The sequence below is a fragment of the Pseudonaja textilis genome, chromosome 8, assembly GCF_049901715.1.
Source record: "Pseudonaja textilis isolate UNSWEBS1 chromosome 8, rPseTex1.2, whole genome shotgun sequence".
NCBI lineage: Eukaryota > Metazoa > Chordata > Lepidosauria > Squamata > Elapidae > Pseudonaja > Pseudonaja textilis.
The window spans coordinates 664,631-683,415 of record NC_141997.1 but is presented as its reverse complement, the minus strand read 5'-3'; the positions used below and the strand labels follow the sequence as shown (position 1 = coordinate 683,415).

Sequence of the window (18,785 nt, the reverse complement as noted above, 5' to 3'; positions counted from 1 at the left end):
GCTTCAATGACCCTTTAAAAGGACGCAGCTGTCTGCAAGGAATATAAATCCTTCCATTCCCCATTATCCTGTCAGAGCTGAAGAAGCTTCTTGTATGAGAAGTGAAACATCTTCAAAGAAAACAAGAAAGTCCTGTTGCCTCCTGAAAAAGCACCTTTGGGACTTATAAATGCATGGTTTTTGAAATCCCAACTTCAGCTCATATCACTTTAAGTTTTTTGTTGAGAGAGGCTACTTGAAAATATAAATTGAACAAAATTAATTTTATGTTTTCATTTCTAAGTAGTAATCATAATTAGGTATTTTAGGACTGAGGAATTACCCTACATCTGCAGTGCAACAAACACTATTTTGAATAGCCACATATTTCAGCAGACTATTGAAGATTCTCTTGGTTTCCATGAGGATATATTCTAACAGACATTCAAACACTTACAGAATTAGTTGTTAAGTGATACAAACCTGCTCCAAAATACAAAATACAATTCTGGCTACACTTTGGGAAGAATGGAAGAAAATAACAGTCTGGAATTACTTCTTATATGATAAGAAGAAAGAATGGAAAGGAGGAGAATTTTGTTTGAAATAAAATTAAAGAAATGCTAACTGACAAAAAATAAATTACTTGATCGACTTTTTCAAATAAGCCACAAATAATATGTAATGGTAACTTTAAAGTAGAATTGGAGACAAATCAAACAATTCAGTTTGATATACTACCTTTAATTCTTCAATAGCTTTCTGCAGTTCATCTGGTGTTTTGTATTCAAAATCCCTCTGCAGATATTCATCTTCTGCTTGTGTAATCCACTCATGCATTTCTGACAAATCTTTTCGTAGTCTTACAGCCTTATCCAAACTGTTATTCAATGCTGCTTTCTTAGCATAGGCCTTGCATTAATAATAATAAAAAAGAGTTATTTTTCCTCAAAAAATCCTGAAATGTTTAGAACATTTATATTTCAAATATTGACATATGTATCCCTAAACACTGACAAGTTTCTGGAAGAAAAATGCATACAAGAGTAACAAGTTACTCCGTTACACAAAGGAAAATATAAACTCTTCTTCTAGTCAGGCTACTTCTACTGTCCACTTAGTAGAAAAGGGAATGGAAAATTCAAGAATCCATATTTTGCATTCATTTCCTATTTTGTTTGAGGATATTATTTCCATAAATTTAGAAATGAAGACCTGCCACAAAGATGACAAGTAAATGCAGTCACATCATGGGAAAACTATGAATTGTGCATTTTCATATAGTACAACATATAGTACACATTATTTCTCCAGTCTGTATTCCTAATTAAACAATATTAAAACATCAAAAAGTTTACTATCAAATTTATGCTGTAGCATTGCCTGTTCCAGATTAATCTTGTTTTCATTTACTATTACTCTTTTGAGAAAATAAAGCTTTTCTCAGAGAGATGCTTTTAACAGACATAAAAAACTAATATGCCATAATTTGGAGCTCCGAGTTATTTATTACTGAAATTTTAGTTTTGGATGTATAACTGAATTGTAATTGCACATATGTGATTTTTCTATACTTATAACATTAAAATATTTTGAGCTAAGTGAAAGCCAATGAAGATATAAAAATCAATTATATCCTGCTATATATTATTCAAAATGTTTTGTGTATATCATTATTCTTTAATCTCTGGTCTTTCAAAGTATTGTACTCTGGAAGGAATTAATTATTTGTTTATCTCATTTATTATTTAGCATGCATTTATATACAGTATAGTTATTAAAGATATATTATTCTTAATTATATATTCTTACTTTTCACATTTGTGTACCAAGTAGAGAAAATTATATTAAATAGCACTCTGGAATTTAAATAAATTAATGCTACATATCCTAATAGGCAGAATACCTGCTGACAAATACTATCCCATTCAGCATTCAGTGCTTTAAGATCAGCCTGTAATTTGTAAGAAAACTCTGGCTCTGCTTCCTTGTTCATTTTTTGTCCAATCTCATTAACACTATTCAAATTAGGCTGGATTGTCTGGATGTCATTCACCAAAGCCTGATAAGGAAAATATATCAATGTATAACAAATCTCCAGGATGTCATAATATGTTACATGAGTCAATAAATAAAACATAAAATGTTATGTTGTATTGAACAATTATATAAACAGAAATGCAGTATATAAATTTAATGAGGAAAAAATGAAAATGGATATATTAACACATACTTATTCTGAATTGTCCATACAAACTGACAATTTTAAGTACAATTTCACTACATTTCTGCTACCCATAATTTAAAGGGAAGTACTCAATTTTATTTTTTATACATGCAATTTTAACCATATTGAAAAAGAAAAGAAAACACTATTTTAAATGGTCTTCATACTGAAAAAAAGACCATTTAAAATAATGGTAAAATGAAAAAAATGTCTACAATAACCCCATAGAAGCCATAACTGCATAGATATCTAACACACTTTTCCTAAACAGACATATAAACCCACATATACAAAATATAAGTAACTGTATTTGTACAATAGTTATGCATATGATATTTACACCCAATGAAATAGAGCATAAGATGGAAACTTACTGTACACTGTTCTAATTGTTTCTCTAGTGCTTCTAAATCTCCAAGTGCTGGCCAGTCTTCATTTAGAAAAATATTCACTTCAGCCATCCATTTTTTCAGGGTTTTTGTGTCATTCTGGTTTTGAAAAGAGAGCATTGCACTGCATGAAAGTATGCCATTTTGACTAAATTAGGGGATAATTTCAACTATGTATCAAAAAATATTTTTAAAATAAGAAAAATAAAAATAAATAACTATATTAATCACATATATAAGTGTCCTTGTATCAAAAATAATAACTTCTTACTTCTAGTTTTTAAAATAAACTTCAGTATTTGTGTGTTCTATGCAAATAAAAATACACAAACACACATGTAATATATTGTAGTTTATCAATAGCATAGCAGCCTTCAATAGCTTTTTAGAAAACTTGTTTGTTTGCCATTCTACAAATTAAGGAAATAAAAACAAGAAAGCTGAAGTCTCTTGGCAATATTATCTAGTAAAATTTAGCCCACAAAAAACAACTTTAACCAACCTGGAACTGCTTCAACTTTGTTATCTGTTCATCAAGTTTGTGACAATTTTCCACCAGCTGAGTTGATAACTTTTTCCAACGATTAAGGATTACCTCAATTTCTGACTGGTACTTCTGCCTGACCCCTGCAGGAGCTGTCTTAGACATCTCTTCCACAGTTGTGCTTAAATAATCGATTCCATTTTGCTGTTCTTGCAGAGAACTTTGTAAGTCCTGTGATATGTGAAATTATCAGTTTCTAGCTTCTATCAAGTCAGGCTAAGAATGATCTTACAATATCTAGCACTCAGGAGTGTATGTTTGAAATCACATTTATAAATAACTCACTGCTTTTACATTAAATTTCAATGATGATATGCAAGATAGTATTTCTCTGTTTACCTTTAGCTCCCTGAGCCTTTTCTCCGCAGTTTCTAAATCTGTGACAGTAACTTCTGGGATGGAGAGCTTTGTTTCTGATTGTTGTATCCACAAGAGAATTGTATTCATAATTTCTTTATACCGTACAGGTGGCAAAATATCAAAAGCTGCACAAGAGGTGAGAAAAGCCAAGAAATCCTGCTTTATTTAATTCAGCAATTCTATTCTACTGTGAATGAAAACAAATTAACACACCTATTTTAAGATGATAGATAGATAGATAGATAGAGAGAGAGAGAGAGAGAGAGATAATGAACTATAGCTCTCCAATAACCTCCAAAAAGAGAGGAAAAGCAGTTTATATTTAGCCAATTCCACTCAGCAAAGTAAATTAAGTCTAGAGTAATTCAGGTCTAGTTTGTCTCCTTTTTTTCTTATTATGCACTTTCCCAATTATACCTTTGCAGTTTATTTAATGTGCTGTTCTTATCTATAAAGATTGAGGGTTTGTTACCTAAAGGTCATTATCCTACTTCCGATAATATTATGCTTATTATTAAATATCAGTCCTTCTGACAACTAACTTCAAGAGGAAAGAAGAAATTATTTCCAGCCCACTTTCTGCTAGCTTCGGGAATACATCCAGAGGGGCCTGCTTTACCCAAGCATTAGATAATTATAAATATTAGAAAAACTTTAGCACTGGGCTAGACATTGGTTTCATGAAATACATTCCTTAGATTTTCCATCTGTTTCATTATAATTTTTCCAATTTAAGTTGTTTCTGTCCTGTTTCATTTTCTTCCTCTATAGTTTAACTTCCGTTAATTATTAGTTTTATTTGTAAAAATAAAATGTGATTGGAGTTCTTTACATTTGTTTGTTTCCCTAACTGATGAAACTTCAAAGTTTAGTTCCTTAAAATAGTCCTCCACATATGAATTGCATTGATATAAATAGGTGGTTAGATATGGATTTCCATTACCTTCAGTGTTACATCTGATACAGACACTTCATCACTATCTCATTACTAGCACATTTTATTGCAATAGAATAAACCAAAAGTTTATGGAATTTTTATGAAATACTGTTGCTGCTGAGACAGAAAAAGCAAATATTAAAATCCTGACTCAATTAAAGTAATAAAGATGTTAAAATTCAATTATTTAAAGGAAAGTATACTCCAAGTTCTTAATTTGAGGATCATGGACCCTTTGTGGAGTTCCATCAATAGAGTTCAGGGGGTCTGTGAATTTGGTTGAGGAACTTTTTTTCCACTAGTCTCTAATTGAAATGTAGCTTTTCATTCAATATTGAACATTGGGTAAGTAATTTATATCATCTAGATTAAATATTTGTTAACTTTAATACATCTCACTATGTAAAATTATATGGATTAATAAAGAAGCACATATATTGCTCTATTTCAATACATAATTAATATTCCAGTGTTTTCCACAAAATAAGACCTGGTCTTATTTTCTTTTGACCTCCAAAATAAGCACTAAGCTTTACTCCCCCGCCACCCAATGTACCAGTTTGAGGTGAGTGGGTGAAGGCGAGCTGCATCGTCATAACTCTTCAAACTCAGAATTCCAGCCTGAATTTCTTGTGACTCCATTTCCTGCAAAACCATTGGTCCCAAGCTCTGATCTCTAGCAATATAAGTCTCCTTAAATGAGCACTTCTTGTCCATGTAGCCTGCGCATAGTGCATTGGCAACACAGGTGTCAGTGATTTTATCCCATGCTTTCTTCACCCAAGTCACGACCTCTGGCAGGCTAGGCTTCACAAAGTTTCCACACTGATTCCACTCCATTCTGTTTTCAATATAGTCATTGATTTCCATGTGCAGATGGTCCTTGAATGCCTTATTTATTGTAGTGTCAAGGGTCTGGAGGTATGCCATAATTCCTGCAGGAATCACTATTTGTGTTCCTCCCATCTCCACACATATCCTCACCTCCTCACTTCATGTTGGGGGCACTGCAAGCAACCAGATGAAATGGTGGCTGGCCGGTTGCACAGGCACTTAAGCAGGGCTTATTTTGGGGATAGGGCTTATATTCGGCACATGCATAAATAACATGATAGAGCTTATTTTTGGTGTAGGTCGTATTTTTGAGGAAACACGGTATTATACTTCTATTTCAACATAATTGAATTTTGTAATAAAACTCAGTATCTATGCAGTTAACTTGTTTCTAAGACATTTAGGTCTTTAAAGATAAAAAATCATCCCTTTGAACTGGGATACCATGTTTTCCTGAAAATAAAACCTAATCAGAAAATAAGTCCTACCTGATTTTAATGTGCTCCTAATATAAGCACTATCCCCACCAAATAAGCCCCAGTTAAGGTCAGCTGGGGATTGCAGGGTAGGTGGACATGGCCAGCACCGGAGGCTGTGAGGGTGCAGGGGCCATCAGTGTCCAGCAACAGCTGCAGCCTGTGCAGTGCAAATGAGTTGATTATCTAGCCAAGCAGCAAGCAGAGGCAGAGGTGGGGGGAGGCACATGATTGAGATACACCACATGGGCTGCAGGAAAGCTGAGAGTCAGTAAGCCAGAGCAGGTGGGCAGTTGCAGAAGGCTCATCTTTGCACAGCAGCACCAGCAGTAAACAGAGGCAGAGGAATGGGAGGAAGGTAATCCAGATGTGCTGCGTGGGCTACAGGAAAGCCAAGAGTAGGTTGGAGTGAGCGAGCAGTTATTGGAGGCCTGTCTTCATGCAGCAGTACTGGCAGCAGATAGAGACAGAAGCACGGGAGGGAAGGCAGATGATCCTGATGTGCTGCACAGGCTGCAGGCAAGCCAAGAGATGGTGGGATAGAGTGGGCAGCTGGTCAGGAGAGATAAGCAGAGAGACATGGACAAGCCTCCAATGGCCACCTGCCCACTCCGTCCCACTGTCTCTCGGCTTACCTATGACCCATGCAGTATTTCAGAATCACTTGCCTTCCCCCCGAGCCTCTTCCTCTGTCTGCTGCTGGTGTCATCGCACAAATATGAGCCTCCCGCTGCTGGCTGCTCACTGTGTCCCACTGACTCTGGGATTTCCCACAGCCCATGCAGCATGTCCAGATTGCCTGCCTCCCCTCCCCATGCCTCTGCCTCTGTCTACTATTGGATAAATAATCAACTCACTTGCAATGTGTGGGCTGCACAGCCCCAGAATGCACTGACCAAGGGGCTGGCAGGTTGCAACTGCTGCCAAACATTGTTGGCTTCTGCGCGCTCACTGCCTCTTGTGTGCATGCTGGGAGGTGGTGCACCCTGCTGGGCTGATCACCCTGACATTGTGTTTCCCCAAAAATAACTCCTAATGCTTATTTTGGAGCCCCCCAAAATATAAGATTGGGTCTTAATTTCAGGGGGAAATGATAGAAATGGACTGGCAGTGTAAATGGTGAAATACTGACATAATATATTCATATTAGTCATTCCAGAGAAAAGTCAAACCATTCTAATTTGAATTAATTGAAGTTCCAAACCAATTTCAAGTGTAGTCCCATACAGAACACACTGCAGTAACATTCCCAACAGGGAAATTGCCAGAACGTGAATAATTGTTGTGAGGCTGTCTCTGTCCAGGTAAGTCATAGTTGGTAAATCAATTTAAATTTATAAAAAGTACTCCATGGAGTAGGGTGGGACAAAGGGTGGATCTAGAAGCACCCCCAAACTGTGAACCTTAAGGCAAGAGAAGACCTAGAACAGGCAGAGTATCACTCAGTTGCACAGATGCACTACCCACAGATTGTTTATCTGGTTTGTTTGGATTGAGTCTTAGATTGTTGATCTTCATCCAGTGCATTATTCTGCCAAGTCTAGTTCAAAACTCCAAATACATATTAGATGAAAAGTAGAGCTAGGCATCATTCATATATTTGTGACAAATCAGCCCACATATCTAGATATATTCTCTCCTAAGTTTCATATCAATATTAAAAAGCATATGGGATAAATTAAGATTCCAATCTAATCAATTACCAATCCAGCAACCTCTGGAAATAATTTTCCAAGGAGAAGTGAAATCATCATAATACAGTGCTCCCACTTCCTACTCTGACATTTAAAATACCATAGTTGATGATACTGAAATCCACTAAGAGACATAGGAAGATGAACAGGGTAACATTGTTTTTTCTCAACATGATACTTTCCATAATCAGGTCTTAAACCAGACTGATATGGATCTAGAAAATCTGTTTCATCCAAGAGAGCCTTGAGTTGATCAGCTAACACCCAGTCAAATCCCAAGTCTAGAAAGAGAATATTAAACACTGACCTGTTATGACTCCCCTTCAAAATTCAAACGAACAAAACAGAAAGCAGCCGTTTCACAATTAAATCAAACGGAAAGAAGTCTTATAAGATAACAGCTGGCAGAAACCTCAATCCACAGCATAAATCTTTACTCTGTCTGGCAAACCAGTCCTGGCAATAAATCTCCAGTCTCAGAGCTTCTTGCTGTAACGTCCTCACTCAAATAGTCACTTTGTTCCTGGCAAAATGTACCAGCCCAGCTGTGTCCTTTTATACTCATTGAGGCAACGTGCTAATTTACTGACTCGCTCTCCTCATTCGCTCCAGCTGATTTTGCCTTCTCAACCGTCTTGTTTTTTACATTTAACCACAAATTTTCCAAGTTCTCATCTCCACTAGAAGACTCTCTCAAAACTTCCCTGTCAGACATTCCCGGCTGTTGATCAGATAAGGAACCAGAGGAGGTCAAAGGTCCTGACAATTCGAATACATCAGGTCTGTCGTCCTTTGTCACGTCCATCTCCTCATCCTGGTTACCAGTCCAATCACTGAGCCATGCCGGCTCATATTTTTCTGCCATGACCTCCTCACTTGAACTCATATCAGTCACAGGAGCTGAATCCAAGCCCGGAGCCACAACACTATCCCTCACCGCAGGGCCCTTCCCCTGGGTCTGACGATCCGGATGCGGTTTCGAAGGGAAACGTTCATGAAAGTCCCGAATGATGTCTGGAGCATGAACTGCAGATGCATCCGTCCATGAGCAAATTTCCGAGTCATCCACTCTCCTCCCAACTAAATACTGGAAACGACCCTTGAGCCAACGCGAATCAGTAACACTGACCACCGTGTCATCAATCTCCGCCTCCTCACGGGGCGTCGGTGGGGAAGTCGTACCAGCTGGAGCACGCAGAGGACAGTCCGGGGAGTCAGGAACCAAAAGAGAGCAATGGAATACAGGGTGAATACGCATGGAGCGCGGTAAGGTGAGCCGGTATGCCACAGGGTTGATAACCGCCTCAATCGGGAATGGACCGATGAAACGATGGTCCAATTTCCTAATTGGGCGATCAATCCGAAGGTGTTTCGTGGATAACCACACCTTGTCACCCACAGCTAACGGAGGCAGTGCTCGACGTGACCGGTCCGCAAACCGTTTATAGTCCTCTTTCGCTCGTTCAAGTTGTTGCCTTACTAAACTGTGGACCGCTTGTAGTTCCTCCAGAAAATCCTGTGTCTCAGGAACTGGTGAATCCTTCCAAGTTAATGGGAAGAAGCGCGGATGATAACCTACATTCGCGAAAAATGGCGTTACCCAAGTGGAGGTGTGCTGCAAGTTATTAAAAGCGAATTCTTCCAATGGGAGGTATTTCGCCCAATCGCTTTGTCGCTGATTAACAAAACACCTCAAATATTGGGTAAGAATGCCAATCACCTTCTCAGTCCCGCCATCACTTTCCGGATGGTGCGCTGACGCTAAGCACACCTGAACTTGTAGCGCTGCCATTAACTGTTTCCAAAACTGCGCGGTAAACTGAACCCCACAATCAGAAACCACTCTATCTGGCAGTCCATGCAGACGAAAGATATGCTGTAAAAATAGCTGAGCCGTAGTGCGGGACGAAGGTAATCTCCGACAGGGAATGAAATGAGCCATTTTAGTCAGCATATCAACTACCACCAGCACCGTCGTGAAGCCTGACGAGGATGGTAAATGCGTGAGAAAGTCCATGGAGATCGCTCCCCATGGTCTGCCCGGAGTCGGCAATGGTTGGAGAAAACCCTGGAAATTGTTCAACAATGGGCTATCTTGAACTAACAAGGGAGTAGCCCAATTAGCAGCCTGCCCAGTTAATAAACTGATCATAAATCCTACTTTAGACCAGTCGGTTGGGAAGTCTTCAGGCCTCAGAGAGATAAACAATTGGCATTGACCCATAAATGCCGGGAACCTGTCCATTTGCCCAGAAAATTTCTCCGGCATGGATACTGGGCTTTTCCTCACAGGAGGGGCAGGGGGAACAGCAGCAGGGCTTGGTAAGCTGGAAACATAATTCAGCAATTGTGTTACCTGATTCTGAAGCGTCACATTGCTTTGCAGTAGCTGATTAATTTGTTGTTGTTGCTGCTCTAACAAACGCTGCAGTTGATTTGAATCCATCTTGCTTTAAAGATGGTTTGTTTGTGGCCAGGAACAATAATGTTATGACTCCTCTTCAAAATTCAAACGAACAAAACAGAAAGCAGCTGTTTCACAATTAAATCAAACGGAAAGAAATCTTACAAGATAACGGCTGGCAGAAACCTCAATCCACAGCATAAATCTTTACTCTGTCTGGCAAACCAGTCCTGGCAATAAATCTCCAGTCTCAGAGCTTCTTGCTGTAACGTCCTCACTCAAATAGTCACTTTGTTCCTGGCAAAATGTACCAGCCCAGCTGTGTCCTTTTATACTCATTGAGGCAACGTGCTAATTTACTGACTCGCTCTCCTCATTCGCTCCAGCTGATTTTGCCTTCTCAACCGTCTTCTGTTTTTTTACATTTAACCACAAATTTTCCAAGTTCTCATCTCCACTAGAAGACTCTCTCAAAACTTCCCTGTCAGACATTCCCGGCTGTTGATCAGATAAGGAACCAGAGGAGGTCAAAGATCCTGACAATTCGAATACATCAGGTCTGTTGTCCTTTGTCACGTCCATCTCCTCATCCTGATTACCAGTCCAATCACTGAGCCATGCCGGCTCATATTTTTCTGCCATGACCTCCTCACTTGAACTCATATCAGTCACAGGAGCTGAATCCAAGCCCGGAGCCACAACAACTGGCCTATCATTATTTTATCACCTGGGTTCAAGTCTTGTAGCCTGGTCATTGTCTCTTTTAAACAGACCAAAAGGTTTTCTGTCTCATTTAGGCATTTACCACCTTCTGAATCCAGTCCCTTTAACAGTACTATCCTATTAACTTTGTGATCAACTTCCTATAGTATATTAGATGTTAAATTGCTAATATTAGATATCACCATTTTGAAGTTAATTGTGTAATTGAAACACAGGGAAGTACCGAAACAGAACGTGATACCTGCAGAATCTCTAAAATAAGATGATAACAGTACTAACATTTTACATATACAGATTGGACAATAAGAAGTGTAATGACTAGGATCAGTCCATAAGTTGTTAAATTTACAACAAAGGTGATATAACTCATTTTGCCAAGAGCAATCTAATTAGCTTACCGAGCATATTTAATAAATTGTATGTGAGGTATATTTATTTTTAAGTAGTGACTAGAAAATAAAATTATCTTGCATTTGGGACAGATTAACTGCATTCTAATGGTTTATATTACATTGGTAGAAAAAAATAACAGAATCACACCTCTATGTCATGACATATGTATTTGCTGAATTAAAATCAGGATTTGTACAATTCCCACAAGAAAGTTATGTGTCAAGTAAGCCCTAGTTAAGCCCATCTATCATCTGGTTGTGTGAGGTGGGATGATATGGAGGCATAAAAATCAAGCTAGTGTGGGGATAGGCGAGTGGAACTGCCCCATGCGCCCTGCACCTGCTTACCTTAGTACTGCCACAGCCAGGCCTCCCACACCCCGACACTTGTCACACTGCTGTTGAGATTTATCTGCAGCTGCTGCTGGCTGTTTGCATAATATACCACACTGGTGCTGCCATTCACAGAATGCCGCAAGGGTCATGGAGCCGGTGCTGCTGCTTGCACAGACTCTTGCCATGAGTGCTAGCACTGGCATGGTCAGCCTTGCAGCATACTGCTGTGAGCGCTGGCAGTGGCGCAATGAGCCATGAACCATCCTGCCATGAATGGTAGCACCGGCACAATGAACCATGTGGCATCTGGCATGAGCAGCCACAGAGCAGTGGTGTGACAGGTGTCGGGGCATGGGAGATGAGGCTGCAGTGGTTCTAAGATAAGTGGGTAAGACATCCTTGCAAAATAAGACTTGGTGCTTATTTTGGGGCTGAAAAGAAAATAAGACTGGGTCTTATTTTGGGGGAAAATGATACTGACATGGTTGTTAGATGACAATATAACTATGCAGATTAGATGTCAGAGTCAAGACTGTTTCCCTCTCAAATCCCTATTTCAAAAGGATTCTAAAAACAAAATATAAGGTGTCCTTGGTGTTCTTTGGGCTTGCTTGTTTTCTTGCAGACATTTCATTACTCAAACTAGGTAACATCATTAGTGCTTATAAGGAGTGTGGTTTGCTGTCAGTTTATATTCTATTCAATTTTTATTCTATAAACTGACAGCAAATCAACATATTGCCCAATCAATATTTTCAAGAACACTTTTTGGTAGCCTGGATAATTAAACTCATATGTTTGGAATCTGGGAAGACTCCAGTGTAACTGGTATCCAGATTTAGAATCAAATTAATTCTTTGAATTAATATTTACATTAGGATCTTTAATCCTTTCATGCAGAATAGACATGTCATCTTTGAAAAAAGATATATAAATGTTGTGATTGGAAGGATCGGTCCTGTTAGGAATTTTGAATCTGATGACTGTTAGATCGTGGATTGACGTCAGAACCAGGAAACGTTAATCTGAAGGGCAAGCCAGTTAATTAGCACGTTGCCTTAATGGGTATAAAAGGACACAGCTGAGCTGGTGCCTTTTGCCAGAAACAAAATGACTATTTTGAATGAGGACGCTACTGCAAAGAGATCTCTGTTTGTTTGAATTTTGAAGGGGAGTCCTAATAGTTTCTGGCAGCCGTTATCTTGTTATTTTCCTTCAGTTTGATTTGATTGTGAAATGGCTGCTTTGTGTTTGTTTGTTTGAATTTCCAAGAGGAGACATAACATTATTGTTTCTGGCCCTCCTCGGCATTTACTTTTGGACACTCGAATTTTTCTACAGTCACAGAAGGAGGGAATTCCTGCTGTTGCGTTGGTGGACTCAGGGGCTACAACCAGCTTTATGGACCGAGCTTTTGCTATGCACTATGGGATCCCATTGGTTGCTGTACATCCACCCATTAAGGTGGAAACCGTGGATGGGCGTGAGCTCAAGTCTGGGCCCATTCGTTTCACCACCCAGCCAGTGCATATGATCATTGGGGATCATGAGGAGGCGATAAGTTTTTATATCACCTCGAACCTTCATCTCCCTTTGGTGCTCGGAATGTCCTGGTTGCGTTTGCACAATCCGTTGGTGATTTGGTCGCAGAACGGTATTTCTTTTCCAAGTCTCCAATGTGTAGACCACCTGAGACAATTGGAACGAGCGACGCCTCCATTGGCTGTGGGAGACAGAGTGGGGTTGTCAACGAAACATTGTCAAGTTAATCATCAGACTCAGGGGAAGGGCCCTGCGGTGGGGGATAGTGTTGTGATTGGAAGGATCGGTCCTGTTAGGAATTTTGAATCTGATGACTGTTAGATCATGGATTGACGTCAGAACCAGGAAACGTTAATCTGAAGGGCAAGCCAGTTAATTAGCACATTGCCTTAATGTGTATAAAAGGACACAGCTGAGCTGGTGCCTTTTGCCAGAAACAAAATGACTATTTTGAATGAGGACGTTACTGCAAAGAGATCTCTGTTTGTTTGAATTTTGAAGGGGAGTCCTAATAGTTTCTGGCAGCCGTTATCTTGTTATTTTCCTTCAGTTTGATTTGATTGTGAAACGGCTGCTTTGTGTTTGTTCGTTTGAATTTCCAAGAGGAGACATAACATATAATTATATATAATTTCACTAGACTTTGGGTAAGGTGACATCACAGTGATGTGGACATAGAAGCAGAGCTCTGCTCTGAATGTCTGAATTTGCATGCTTGGAAGCTTGAAGAGGTGACGAAGGACTTAGAGAGGTCTGCGATATAGAGGAGAAGCTCTGAGGGCAACAAGGAGGTCATGATCCCCTGCTGCAGTAAGAGGAAACCCCTTGAAAACCAGTGTAGAAGAGATAGGTCTTATGGCCAGGTCCGGAGGTGTGACGGCCTGAACAAATGGAGAAGGAAGTGTTGTGGTTCACTGGCAGCCGGTGCAGATGGCAGCAGAATCGGACAGTGGGGAAGAATAGGGACCAGTCAGGGAGTCTGGAGAGGACTCGGATGAGGGTCCTGTGCATGATGCAGAGATGGGCCAGAACCATCTGGGAATGGGGTGCTGCCTTTGGAGTCTGGCAGCAGTGAGGCAGAGGACCCAGGGGAGCCTGTTCCCAGTGCACGTGTGCACAGAGCTGCTCGAAGTAAGAGCAGCTGAAACAAAAGCTTTACTTAGGAGTAAGGCTGGGAGGTGATTGCCCCTCCTATAAGGTATAAAAGTCAGGCCAAGATGATGTAACCTTTGCAGGAAGCAAAGTAGTTGGATCGATTCAGAGTCATTCTTGAAGCTCTTTGTGCTTCAATTGTTTTTTTTGTTGTTGTAACGGTTCGGTTGGGTGTTTTTCTAGTTCATTTGATACTTCTGTTATTGGCAGCACTTCACAGAAAAGAAAGGCGGGTGCTTATCTTGGGGACTTTGAGTTTAATTCTGGCTAGGAATGAAAACAAGTCCCAGCGTTGCAATAAAATAAGTCTTGTTTTTAAAAGAAGTGTGTGCGTAATTGCAGTTTAGGAAGCCTTGGTCAGAACAGGAAGTGAAAGAGGGAAGCAGCATGTTGTAGTGGTGAAAAGTGATGAAGAGAGGTACTGAAATCTCAGAAATTTAATGTCCTATAAATTGGTGAACAAGTGAATCTCCGGGGAAGGAAGAATTGGTGATTCAGTGGTGGAAGTTGAAGATAAAGAACAAGCTATTAATTTTGTTATTGATGGTCCGAGAGGAAGGCGTGACTGTAGTTGGAAGACCAGAGTGGGTATCGGCTAGAATATAACAAAAAACTGACTATTTAGCACTTGAATTGGATGACTGTATTCTTTTGTGTGCTGTGAACAAGGTTTGGAAGGAGATTTCTAAAGATCCCTTTAGAGTGATAGAGAAGAAGAAAGAAGTCTCAAAAGAAGCAAGAAAGACAGGGGACCGTAATAGAGACTCTGCAGTGACTGTGTAGAATAGAATTTGACTGAAGGAGATCTGACTGTGAATCTATAGAGAATATTAAATATCTTAATCATTCTTAAATAGTAGAGATAAATATATCAAATAAGAAGGTAAAAGGTATTGTAATTGATGATATAATTAATTAATTAATCAATTAGCTATAAATATATCTATATCTATATATATATATATGGTATTCAGCTTTGTTCGGGTATTTTCCCATGTCATTATAGTTGTGCTTTTAAAGTTGTAGCAACGTTTCGGCAGAATCTCATCCGCCGAATGAACACTATACAGACGAACACTATACAGAAGCCTGATGATGGCAGATGAGATTCTGCCAAAACGTTGCTACAACTTTAAAAGCACAACTACAGTGACATGGGAAAATACCTGAACAAAGCTGAATACCATACATGTAAGTACCACGAAAACTTAAGAAATATATATATATATATATATATATATATATATATATATATATATATGTATGTATGTATGTATGTTATGACTCCCCTTCAAAATTCAAATGAACAAAACAGAAAGCAGCCATTTCACAATTAAATCAAATGGAAAGAAGTCTTACAAGATAACGGCTGGCAGAAACCACAGCATAAATCTTTACTCTGTCCGGCAAACCAGTCCTGGCAATAAATCTCCAGTCTCAGAGCTCCTTGCTGTAACGTCCTCACTCAAATAGTCATTTTGTTCCTGGCAAAATGTACCAGCCCAGCTGTGTCCTTTTATACTCATTGAGGCAACGTGCTAATTTACTGACTTGCTCTTCTCATTCGCGCCAGCTGATTTTGCCTTCTCAACCGTCTTCTATTTTTTACATTTAACCACAAATTTTCCAAGTTCTCATCTCCACTAGAAGACTCTTTCAAAACTTCCCTGTCAGCCATTCCCGGCTGTTGATCAGATAAGGAACCAGAGGAGGTCAAAGGTCCTGACAATTCTAATACATCAGGTCTGTCGTCCTTTGTCACGTCCATCTCCTCATCCTGGTTATCAGTCCAATCACTAAGCCAGGCCAGCTCATATTTTTCTGCCATGACCTCCTCACTTGAACTCACATCAATCACAGGAGCTGAATCCAAGCCCGGAGCCACAACATATATGTATGTATGTATGTATGTATGTATATGTATATGTATATGTATATATATGTGTGTGTGTGTATTATTTTATATTTACGCTTTCTTTTTTCCCCTCTGCTTTATGAATTTGATGCTCTCCATAACTGATGAGATTGTATGTTGGATATTGACAAGGTGTAACTGACAGACATTATTATTTAATATTTAAGATTATAAATTGTTAGATTGTGTCAATACTAAGAAAATTTGATATTAGTATTAATTATTAACTATAGATAATAACAATTAATTAATAATAGATTAATATTTTTGCAATATTTATTAAGTATTAACAATTTATTAATTACAAATTACAATATATATTTTAGAATATATCTAATTGTTTGTTTATTATATTACTAAATTTATTATATGTACTTTATTAACTCATTAGCTAGATGATATTATATATAGTATATATAATAGAATATAATTAACCAGTTATTTATTATCATTTAGAAGTGTATAGAGGGTATTACAATATAAATGCATACCTAGGAATATCTTACAGGAGAATAAAATTTATACTATATACTATTTGTGTATACTAGACAATAATTATACAGGAAAGAAGACAACATCAATAGAGGCTTCCCCATCTGAACAAAGATCGATAGAGAGTACACTAGGAAGCGAGAAATCAAGATCCACTTCAAGTTTACAGAATGTACAGACAACTTTGAACATGCTCCAAGAAATGAGGGTGAAGACGCAGGAATCAATATCAAGAAACCATGAAGAAATAAAAAGCGAGATGGGAGAGGTGAAAGGAGATATACATAAATTAGATAACAAGATAGGAAATATACAGGAAGCGATGATCAGGAATGAACAGAAAATAAAAATGGTGGAAGCTAGGACAGATCAAATTGAAAAGAAGCTTGAAACAACAGAACAAAACCTGATGATGGTAAACAGAAATCTCAAAGAGGCAATAGTGCATCTCAAAATGGAAAAATCAGCATTCTTCTTGAGATTTCAAAATATAATGGAAAGTAAAGAAGAAGATCTTCCTAACCTCATGGCAGAATTGCTGGCAAACGCACTACAGAAAACCAAACAAGAATTGAGGAATGATATAGATGAAACATATAGAATATTTACCAATTATGCATGGTAAATGCATAATTAAACTACCATGGGAGGTACATGTAAGATTTACAAGAAAAACGGCTAGAGATGAAGTGTATCTAAGAACAAGATATGAGCCGTATCTAAGAACAAGATATGAGCCATTCACTTACAAAGGAAAAGAGGGGTAAGAGAGCAAAGAAGAAATTATAATTTTCTTTCATCACAACTTATTAAAAATAGAATGCTGTTTAGGTGGCTTTACCAGAAGGAATAGTCATTTCATGGCAAGAGAAAAATTTTGTATTGATACATTCAACAAAGCACAGGAATTTTATGATCGTTATTTAGTATCTGATGAAGAACAGGACAGTAGAAAAGACATAGAGAGCAAAAGCCAAGGAACAACAACTGGAAGAAAAAGAACGTGATCAGGAAGTGAAAGAAAGAGTGGAAATGGAAAAGAAGAAGAAAGGATAAGGATGAGATTGCAAAGAGAAGCAAGGGTAAAGAGAGGAATAAAAACTATATAAACAACAATATGGAACAGGAAATTAATTTGATATCTATTAACATAAATGGACTGAACTCTCTGGTTAAAAGAAAAAAATGTTAGCAAGACTCCAAAAGCAGAATATGGACATTACTTGTTTAGAAGAGGTGCACATTAAAAAACAATATGGAAACATTTTAAAATCACCTAAGCTAGGGAAATGCACCTTGCCTTGTCACATAAAACAAAAAGGGGTATAGCAGTTTCCATAAAGGACTGGTTGAGACCAAATCAGGTATTCGCAAATGAAAAAGGAAGAATTTTAATGATAGAAATAACATTAAACCAAAAGAAAATACTACTAATAGTAATTTATGCACCAAATATAAATCAGACAGAATTTTACAATAAGTTACACCGGATAATAGTAGAATTGGAACAGACCAACGTATGTATTATTGGAGATTTTAATCTGGTAGTAGACATAGAAAAAGATTACACAAGCGTAACCTAACATAAAAAAGAAAACACTACCAACCACTTTCCATAAAATGACACAGGAACTAAATTTAAAAGATATGTGGAGAGAATTAAACATGCAGGAGAGACAATATACATTCTTCTCAAACCCACATAATTCCTGGTCTAGGATAGATATGGTGTAAATAGACCCAGAAATAGGAAAAGATATTGAAGAAATTGAAATAATGCCAAATTCCAGGGCAGATGATAATCCTTTGAAATTAAAGTTGGAAAGGGAGAAAAAGGAGGGGAAGATGGACCTTAAATCAGGGAATGGTAAAGGACAAAAGTTATGTACAAATGCTGGAAAAAGAATTAAAACTATTATTCAAAGATGATGCAAACAACCAAACAACAATACAAAATTTATGGGATACAACTAAAGCTTATATCTGAGGTCTAACTATAGTTTATGGAGCGAGAAAAAACAAAGATAGGATAAAACAACAAATGGAATTACAGGAAAAACTTACAGAACTGGAATCTGAAATGCAAAATGAAGAAATTAAAAGAGAGAAGTGGTAAAACATAAGATAAATGTATCTATACAAGAAGAAATGGTACGAAATCTTAGAACTGCAAAACAAAATTATTTTGAACATGCCAATAAGCCAAGGAGGTGGTTGGCACACAAGTTAAAAAAAGAGAATGAGAAAAAGTTAATACTAACATTACAAGATGAAAATGGGACACCACACCATATGATAGAACAAAAGAAAATCGTTGCCCCAAACTACTTTAAAATGCTATATAATCAAGATGACATACCAGAAGAAAAGATAATAAAATATTTAACTG

The 18,785-nt window shown here is 38.0% G+C and overlaps 1 protein-coding gene across 7 annotated transcripts in view; it reads right to left on the bottom strand.

The window, feature by feature from the left end:
• Positions 1-18,785, bottom strand: part of DMD (dystrophin) — a 1,342,375-nt gene that overhangs the window by 950,830 nt on the left and 372,760 nt on the right. For all 7 annotated transcript variants that reach the window (XM_087938163.1, XM_087938162.1, XM_087938165.1 and 4 more), the window contains exons 21-25: positions 3,479-3,624; positions 3,098-3,310; positions 2,581-2,694; positions 1,886-2,041; positions 721-891 (exon numbers count right to left, since the gene is read on the bottom strand). In XM_087938163.1, the coding sequence (XP_087794289.1) occupies positions 721-891; positions 1,886-2,041; positions 2,581-2,694; positions 3,098-3,310; positions 3,479-3,624 (800 nt within the window). The remainder of the gene's footprint in view (positions 1-720; positions 892-1,885; positions 2,042-2,580; positions 2,695-3,097; positions 3,311-3,478; positions 3,625-18,785) is intronic.